The sequence below is a fragment of the Pestalotiopsis fici genome (assembly GCF_000516985.1).
Source record: "Pestalotiopsis fici W106-1 unplaced genomic scaffold PFICI_Scf_5, whole genome shotgun sequence".
NCBI lineage: Eukaryota > Fungi > Ascomycota > Sordariomycetes > Amphisphaeriales > Sporocadaceae > Pestalotiopsis > Pestalotiopsis fici.
The window spans coordinates 3,228,279-3,236,841 of NW_006917095.1; the positions used below are offsets into that span (position 1 = coordinate 3,228,279).

General features: G+C 48.3%; 4 protein-coding genes across 4 annotated transcripts; 2 read left to right on the top strand and 2 right to left on the bottom strand.

Moving 5' to 3' along the window:
• Positions 1–2,068: 2,068 nt before the first annotated feature.
• Positions 2,069–4,023, top strand: PFICI_08277 (uncharacterized protein; the record flags this gene model as incomplete). Its single annotated transcript, XM_007836858.1, has 4 exons — positions 2,069–2,244; positions 2,303–3,116; positions 3,244–3,751; positions 3,857–4,023. 4 exons carry the CDS (start codon positions 2,069–2,071, stop codon positions 4,021–4,023), a joined length of 1,665 nt encoding a protein of 554 aa, XP_007835049.1.
• Positions 4,024–4,852: 829 nt separating this feature from the next.
• PFICI_08278 (uncharacterized protein) lies at positions 4,853–5,113 on the bottom strand (the record flags this gene model as incomplete). Its single annotated transcript, XM_007836859.1, has 1 exon — positions 4,853–5,113. One exon carries the CDS (start codon positions 5,111–5,113, stop codon positions 4,853–4,855), a length of 261 nt encoding a protein of 86 aa, XP_007835050.1.
• An 824-nt stretch (positions 5,114–5,937) lies between these two features.
• On the top strand, positions 5,938–7,153 carry PFICI_08279 (uncharacterized protein; the record flags this gene model as incomplete). Its single annotated transcript, XM_007836860.1, has 3 exons — positions 5,938–5,993; positions 6,106–6,882; positions 7,123–7,153. 3 exons carry the CDS (start codon positions 5,938–5,940, stop codon positions 7,151–7,153), a joined length of 864 nt encoding a protein of 287 aa, XP_007835051.1.
• Positions 7,154–7,752: 599 nt separating this feature from the next.
• PFICI_08280 (uncharacterized protein) lies at positions 7,753–8,286 on the bottom strand (the record flags this gene model as incomplete). Its single annotated transcript, XM_007836861.1, has 1 exon — positions 7,753–8,286. The coding sequence occupies one exon, from the start codon at positions 8,284–8,286 to the stop codon at positions 7,753–7,755; it is 534 nt and encodes a 177-aa protein (XP_007835052.1).
• Between the last annotated feature and the right edge of the window lie 277 nt (positions 8,287–8,563).

Below are 8,563 nucleotides of genomic sequence, written 5' to 3' on the forward strand. Positions count from 1 at the left end.
TCTCCTCCTTCTTTCTTCCTTTTTCTTCTTCCTTTCTCTCTCTCTCTCTCTTGCGTCTTTTTAACCCTTGTTGTTTTCTTATAATCAACCGTAACTTTCGAGTATCGGTGCTGATACCCTGAAACCTGTTTGTTGAGCAAAATTATGCGAGAGATTATAGTGGAATCAATAAAGACTTTTATCAGCTCCCAAAGTTTGTCAGCCCATGGGCTATAGGGAATTGTTTAGATCGACTCGATATTTACAAGGATCTATATACTCCTTCGTTACTCGCGATGTATAAGCTAAGAATCTTAATTTTGGGGGTTACAACTTTGTTTAGCAGATATAAGATAGCTTATTAGTGTTCGCGGCTGGGACCTGACTTGTTCATCTTGTACTGTGAAAGAATGCTGCTTCCGGCATGTTCCTGCATTAATACTATCCATTGACAGTGAAGAGGTACATCACCGGGGCAACTCTTTTTAGTAACGTGAGTACACTAGTCGACAAATCATTGTACCTGATTTTCAACATTTACTCGTGTGACGTAGCAAGGCTGGCGGATTCCAAATCAGAATAAAATTCGTGACAATGCCTCGGAATGTACGGAGTTACAGTCATTTGTGATTATAGTTGAGCATAACACTAGATCCCGAATACAGCAGCTCCAGCTATTATGCTCTTTTCATTGCCATGTATGCGGGAATTTGCTTTCTGCTATTCCGCAGTAGCAGGGCTGTCATTGCACACACACACAACGTAAACGAAAACATTTCGTTAGTCTCCATTAAAGTCCCCGTCCGAGGATAAGCGCAAATAGATTCGGTTGGAAGACTTCCGATCAATTGACTTCTCCGTAGCTCCATCGATGACGCGGGCTCGGCGGGCCTAGGACGACTAGAGGAGGCTTCTCGAAGGCGCCTATTTGAATTGGTGCTTTTCTCCGAGGCGGCCAAGATCAAGGCTTTAAGCCATCCCGAGTGCGGCCCCACGCCGAGTGCCGCGGCCTTGGTTTGTTCTTAGCGAAAATGAGAAAGTCTACATGCTCGAGGTAACAAGGAGCGAATACGCAATAAACTCGATCTTTCGATGGGTGATCATGCCAAAAATCTAATGTCTGATTGCTTTGTTTCGAGGCAATGATTCGAGGGCGAAGAAATCGGTTCGTCAGCGTCAACCCACCTCTAGAAAAGACCACATTTTCTCCTCATTCCCCGGATCGCGTGTCGAGTCCAAAAGATAAAAAACGGTCCGAATAACTCCAGAGAAACCTTTCCTTTGGCCCAACCACGCTGGAGATAGGAACGGGCCACCGGGGTCGACATTTTCCCCGTCCTGGAGACCGCACACTAAAAACCATCCCCAGCTGGAGCTTGATGAGGGCGGTGGAGTTTTTTGGGACACGCACGACGGACGGAGCGCAGTGACGTAGTTTTGAGGCTCCAAAGCCCAATGACGCTGGATCCTTTTGTCCCAGATCAGCACCAATAGTATTGATACACACCGAGACACATCCCAGATTCATACATCTGGAGACGCACAATTCTGCCCCGGCACCACCGGAATTTGCACCAACAACGGAAAGGATGGCTGTCACTTCTTACACTACAGTATCCATTTCCAATAATGCATCTCATGAACGCGTCCTCAAACTCTGCTGTCCTCTGCCCGCGATCTCCAAGGCACTAACCGCGAAAGTTTTCTCCAGGCTTACAAACTGCCGGGCTGATTGGTGCGCTCACCTTTTGGCTGCCAAGCAGACTCAATCATGGCTCCATTTCCCCCAGTGACCATGGGACCTGTCTTGGAAAAAAGAAATTCATGATGACGACAGAACCGTTGACGCGGTTATGCTTACTTTAATAAAGATAAACGGTCGCCATCCTGTCTCTCGATTTCATGTCAATCTGTAGATTTTATAGATGAGGGACTTTGCTAGTTTACTGGCCGATACCACTGAGTCCTATCCTTCTAATAAACACGGCCCTCTAGCCCTCTGTCAGTCAACTTTGTTCTATTCATCCACACCATAGTAGCCTCTTTGTTCATCTCACGCTCTGATAGCCACGAGCAAACATCGCCCATCATGTTGGGAATGAGCACCCATGTCACGTTCGATGAACATGATCCAAACGAGTCGAGAAAGGGAGCCGAACATGTAGATGGTCCTCCATCAGCACTGGACTACTCGCCACTCCCGCGGTTGACTGCACGATCACTATGTATGGGCGCTCTGGTCTCTATGGGAGGACTGATATTCGGGTACGTGTCTTGTATTTTGGTCGTCAATTTACTTATTACTGAATCATCGCCATTGTAGTTATGACACCGGTCAGATTTCTGGTTTTCTGGAAATGCCCGACTTTCTGGAACGCTTTGGTCAGCGACAGGGAGATGAATACACCTTTAGTAACGTTCGATCCGGTCTCATTGTCGGCCTGCTATCCATTGGCACACTGGTGGGCGCTCTCGTGGCTGCCCCCATTGCTGATCGGATTGGCCGTCGCATTTCCATATGCCTCTGGTGTATCGTCGTCTCGGTTGGCTTTGTCATTCAGGTCGCTGCCGTAACCGCTTGGGAACAGATCATGATTGGGAGACTGGTGGCCGGCTTTGGTGTCGGTGCCCTGAGTCTGTTGGTCCCCATGTATCAGTCCGAGACGGCGCCTCCGTGGATTCGTGGTGCTCTGGTCTGCGCGTATCAATTATTCATTACTCTCGGCATCTTCTTGGCTGCCTGCTTCAACTATGGCACCTACACCCACCAAACACATAGCTCGGCCTCATGGCGCATCGTTATTGGTCTCGGTTGGATCTGGACTCTTATCCTTGGCATTGGCATGCTGGCTTTCAGCGAAACTCCCAGATTTGACTACCGCCGTGGTAGAATCGAAGAGGCCAAGAAGACATTGATGAAGGTATACGGTGCTCCTGCCAACCATTATGCTATCCATGTGCAAATGGAGGAAATTGGCAACAAACTCCGCGCCGAAACTCAGATCCAAGGAGGCGTTGTTAAAAACACGATTGAAATGTTCCGGGCACCTCGTATGGCTTACCGTATAGCCATTGGAATGTTGTTGCAGATGTTCCAGCAGCTTACTGGCGCCAACTATTTCTTTTACTATGGCACGGTGAGATTGATTCCCTTAAGACCAATTTTCCCTCTGAACATCGATTTCTCCCTCTTTTGGGATCGATTCCCCCTATTTAAGCTCGAATTCCCCTCTTGAGATACCAACAAGTACTAATATAGTCTAGACTATCTTCAAATCCGTATCAATCAGCTCCTTTGTCACCCAGATAATTCTGAACGCAATCAACTTTTGCCTTACATTCATTGGTCTCTACTTGATTGAACACTACGGCAGGCGCAAGTCGTTGATTATTGGTAGCATCTGGATGTTCATCTGCTTCATGATCTTTGCCTCGGTAGGGCACTTCCTGCTCGACCTGGATGACCCAACCCAAACCCCCACGGCCGGTATCGTTCTCATCGTCTTTGCCTGCCTTTTCATTCTAGGATTTTCAACCACATGGGGCCCGCAAGTGTGGTCGTTGGTTGCTGAGATCTATCCGTCGCGGTACCGAGCAAAGGCCATGGCCTTGGCCACCGCCAGCAACTGGATTTGGAATTTTTTGATTGCCTTTTTTACACCATTTATTACGTCTGCCATTGACTTTCGCTACGGCTACGTGTTTGCTGGCTGTAATGTTTTGGGCGGACTGTTGGTTTACTTTTTCGTTCTCGAAACCCAAGGTCGAACCTGTAAGTGTCCCCTTCGAAATATTCTGCAATGCGCCGATTACTCTCATGATCGCGGAGCAGACCTGTATTTCTCTTTATTCATGGTCACTAACACTTAAATTCTAGTGGAGGAAATCGATACAATGTATGTTGAGCACGTCAACCCTCGCAAATCCTCGAAATGGGTTGCGCCTCCACCAGAGGAGATGGATAAGATTAGAAAGGAGGCCGGCACCGAAGTATCTACCCCACCAGCGGGTAGTACTCATGGAGGAGTGCTTGAGAGCAGGTAAATGTAAATAAGTTGCCAAGTTCTTGTATCACATAGACTCGACTGATGTCGGACATGGTGGTATATACTAGCAAAGAAGCAGAACAAAATGAAGAAAGTATCTATCCAAAGCCATTATGAAGACTTGTGACAATCACGACACCGTGGCCATCACCACAAATGTGGCATTAAAGTACTTTGAGTGTGTGTGGCGGTCTTCTTCTGACTTTACCATGTCACTCCGAGTATTGTGGGTTGTGAATGGCGTCAGCAAGGCATATACAACCATCGCCCGACAATCTGCTTATCTCGATCTCTTTTTACAAATGTCTTGAGGAAACACTTCGTATCTTTTCAATGTTATAGTCCCTTTTCCAACAGACAAAGTTGCTGTCTGGAGGCGATCGGGCAAAATGAAAAATTTAAATGCCATCACAGCCACCATCGCGCGGCTAGCATCCGCAGACGACTTGTGCGTAGCAAGCTATGTTGAACCGGAGTAAGAGTTTCATTCAATCATTTGAACAATGGCGGCTACTGGGTGGCCGAGACGGCTTTTACATCCGACTGTGGCCTTGCCCCTGGCTGCCTGGCCCTGGTATGAACTTGTACAAGTCCCATACAGCCTGAATGAGGCAGGCATATGTATGCACCATGGAATCATGTGTACTAAATCATTCACTCGACGTCCATTTCTCATTTTCAAGTCATATTACAGGACTAGTTGACCAGCGAGCACCACCGACCCTGCCAAATGCTGGCTCTATTCCATCAATGGCCGCGCAAACACTGGCAGGGCTAATGGCTTAGCCAATCTCTTCACCGCACACAACATCCAGCTCATGGGCGACTCACTCTGCTACAGAGATTGCAGCAAGCCTTCGAGTCTGAGTGACGGGAATCTTGCCATTTCCTGCAAGTTCGTCGTACAAGACAAACTTGGGGATCTGGGTTGACTTGCCAGAGCCAGTCTTACTCACAACGATCATGACCTCTTCGTTTTGGTAAAGGTCCAGGAACTTCTGTCGTTGAGCGGCAACGACAAGCCGACGACTTTCCTGTAGGATTTGTTGATACTCCAACGAGAAGGCTTTGTTGTTGAATGGATTCATTTGGGAATCCTCTTTTGAAAGCGCTCAAGCTGCCGTGGCTGCATTCTTTTCCACCTTTGCCGCGGCGGACCTGTTCGGTGCTTGACCCCACTATGATTATCGCAAGGTCAGCGTTTGCTTGTCATTTAGGGTTCTGGGACACATTGTCGAGAGCCGCACAGGCACATGCCGGATGAAAATCAGGAAGACTTACTCTGCCCTGGGGAGCGGGATTTGGAGTTGCTTGGGGCGCAGTGCCCGGGTTCGACTGGGTGATTGCGGTGCTTGGCCTGGTAGGGGGTCGACCCCACTGTGAAGACAATGCGAGATCAGTGTCTGGCCATGTTCTGTATTGCTGAGAAGAGTGGTGAGAGGACTTACGGCTTGGAGGCGCCAGCACTGGACGCACTCGGCTTGTTGGGAGGACCGCTCGACATCTTGCTGATCTTGTGTGAATACTGATTGAGAATGTCTGGTGTTCGGGGAGGTTTTTGGAAATTGAAGATCCGTGCAGAGGTGAAAGTTCCTGACGTTTGTGGAAAGTTCTGGGAAATGGAAGATGGAATGAGAATTAAGGGCGGGAAGGGGGGGGGGGCTTGCATCCGTCACTCGGCCATTCCTTATATGCGACTACGGCAAATATTCAAGTCGCGCTCGCTTTTTTTGCTTTCCAAACCACGAAACAATTACTTGCGCAACTACTTCACCACCGCGACGTAAAGATTCTTGGGCTCGATGCTGGACACAATCATATCAAGAAACAGGCAAAGCAGGTCGACATACAGACTCATCAGCCCAATTCTGAGTGTGAAAATGACCAACAGGCCGGGGACGACGTGGCCAAGATGATGGCAAAGATGAAGATGATGCAGATGAATATTTGCAAGACGTCCTGGACGGTGTTGGTCTCACCACTGAAGAGAAAGAGGCTGTGACAAATATTTGCAAGACGTCCTGGACGGTGTTGGTCTCACCACTGAAGAGAAAGAGGCTGTGACAAATGCCTGCCCAAGTACATTGGACGGTGATGACGATTCAGGGGTATATGTCAACGACCAGGAGGTGGAAGAAGAAGAAGATGACGAAGAGGAAGAAGAAAGCATTGATGCAGAACTCTCCGACCACAATGTCATCCCAAGCGTCTACATCAAAGCCCAAGACCCCTTCCAGGAGAGGTCTATCCACGGGGAAGACGACGCCCGACAATACCGGGACTCATTTCGGAATGAGCTAAGATCCATCATTGATGAGTACAGGAAGGTACTCCGTATACCATTCCACGACTTTTGCGCCATAGATCGCGAAGACCGGACAATGTGCCCAGATGTATACCAACTGCTACAAATCAGCGGTGCTGATTGGTTGGTCAATTTTCTAATGGACGCGATCCCTCTGCCTGTCCAAGAACTTCTCGGCAACTCGGAAACGAGCATGGATGAATTTCTGGCACATCTCCCGCGATTCCCGGCCTTTGAGCAACGTATTAGCTGCTACGTTGACCTGGCTCAGCATCAGAGAACAGGAGAAGTTCGGCGGTACGTTGGCTCTGCAACAGAGAAGATAGGCGGCTGGTCGCGCATGCAACAGTATCTCAAGCAATCCGGACAGAGCTTGGAAGAATGCCGGGAAACCGGGGAGCACCAAAAATGGATCTGCAACGAAGACGTGGAGCCCAACCTCTTTGTGCTGGCACTGTTTGACAACGATGCACGGCACAAACCATTTACGCTTCTTCTGGAGGGCATCTTCATGATCATGTTCGGATCTCTGCGCAAAAGAACAGGCAGATGGTACACCCAGCCTGCCAGGGACCTGGTTGAGCGCATATCTCTCCCGCGCAGTGCTTTCGACTTTTTTCTCTTTCTCTTTTCGCTCTCCTTTTCTTTCTCTCTTTTTCCCCCTCTCTTTTTCTTTTTTCTTCTTCTCTTTCTCTCTCTCTCTTATTTTAATTTTCTTCTTTTTCTTTTTTTCCCTCTATCTTTTCTCTTCTTTATTTTTTTTTTTATCAATTATGAATACGGTGATTTTAGCTATTCCACGTGCAATTTGGGATTTTTATAATAATTAAACCTCCGGCCGTCCGTAATCCCCGGAAAACAAGATTATATCGCCCAGCTCTCCTACGCATGGGCTATACGCATTTATTTAAATGGCGAGCTTGTGAGTATTATACCTAGCTTTCGCCACTAACAAAGAGCAAAATCAAAGAAGGTACCTGGCTTTCGCCGCACAAACATCTCGTCTTGCCTTCGAAAACCTGTCTGCGGTCGAAAATTTCCCCACACCAGTGCCTCAAACCGAATCTTTACAGCGTCACTTTTGACTTGGAGCTCGTGACAGTCGATGGCTCAAGTAAAGACTTTCGGGCCGCGGTAAGACGCGCCTGGATCTCAGGCTGCTTGGTCCTGCCATTCCACTTCTTGGTTGCCCGCTCAGGTGACATGAATGGTTCGTTCTGATCTCAAAGCTAGTATCTCATCAATGATGGGAGATGAGTGGGCAATTCAACTTACACAAAACCATTCCGGCTCAACAACAGTCACAGTAGTGAACATCTCCTTGCCACCAGAGCTTTCGAAGTTGTTGTATACAATCCACTCGTAAGCTGGAAAGGAACTTCCACTTCTCACAAAGTTGAGCCCCGACACGTCAAAGCCTTGCTACATCACGGCACTGTCGGCATTGATGAGGCCCGAATGGTTATAGTTCACCGTGATGTGAGTATCGGTGCCTTTCTTAAGCACGGCAGATTGTGTCGCAAGGCCAACGGCCAGTGCCTTGCGAATTGTTAGCTCGTAGTTGGGGTCACGAACGTCGCTAACACCCAAGCGATTCGGCCATCGCATGTTGACCTTTTGGCGAAGGCGCGATTGCATGGACCAGAGATGGTCCAAACTGCTCTGAGACAGGAAATGGTCATGACACCATTGGGCAGGATCCATCTCCTCCTCCTTGATTATGTGAGCGTAAGCATACGCTACATTCATCATTGTAATGTGATCGGAGAAGGGATGTGCGAACTGTGACCGGCCGATCAAAGTGGCAGCATCCGTGACGTCCAGAGGATGCTGCGAGAGAGGATGCGGCAACTGTGATGCTGCAGCAATCACCGTCATCGCCTCCAAGCACCCTAGCTTCCCTGCAGCCTCCAGGAGTCTGCAGTTGATAGGCTCGAGGGGAATTTGAGCCGCCATCGTCCCACTGGCCGTTGGCGAAAAGCAGCGATTCACTACTTGGCCATTATTGTCGACCTTGTCCGAACCGTGAATGAATCCGCTATAAAAGGCAGGAAATGATTAGCTGGGATCTGTTTTGCAAAATGAGTTCCGATATGGCCAAAAGTACTTACAGGTCAACAAGCTCCTGGATGGCACTGCCAACACTCTCTGGGTTCGAAATTTCCAGATAGAGAAAAGAATGAGGAATCTTATATAAAAGAAAAAGAGAAAAAGAGAAAAGAGAAAAAGAGAA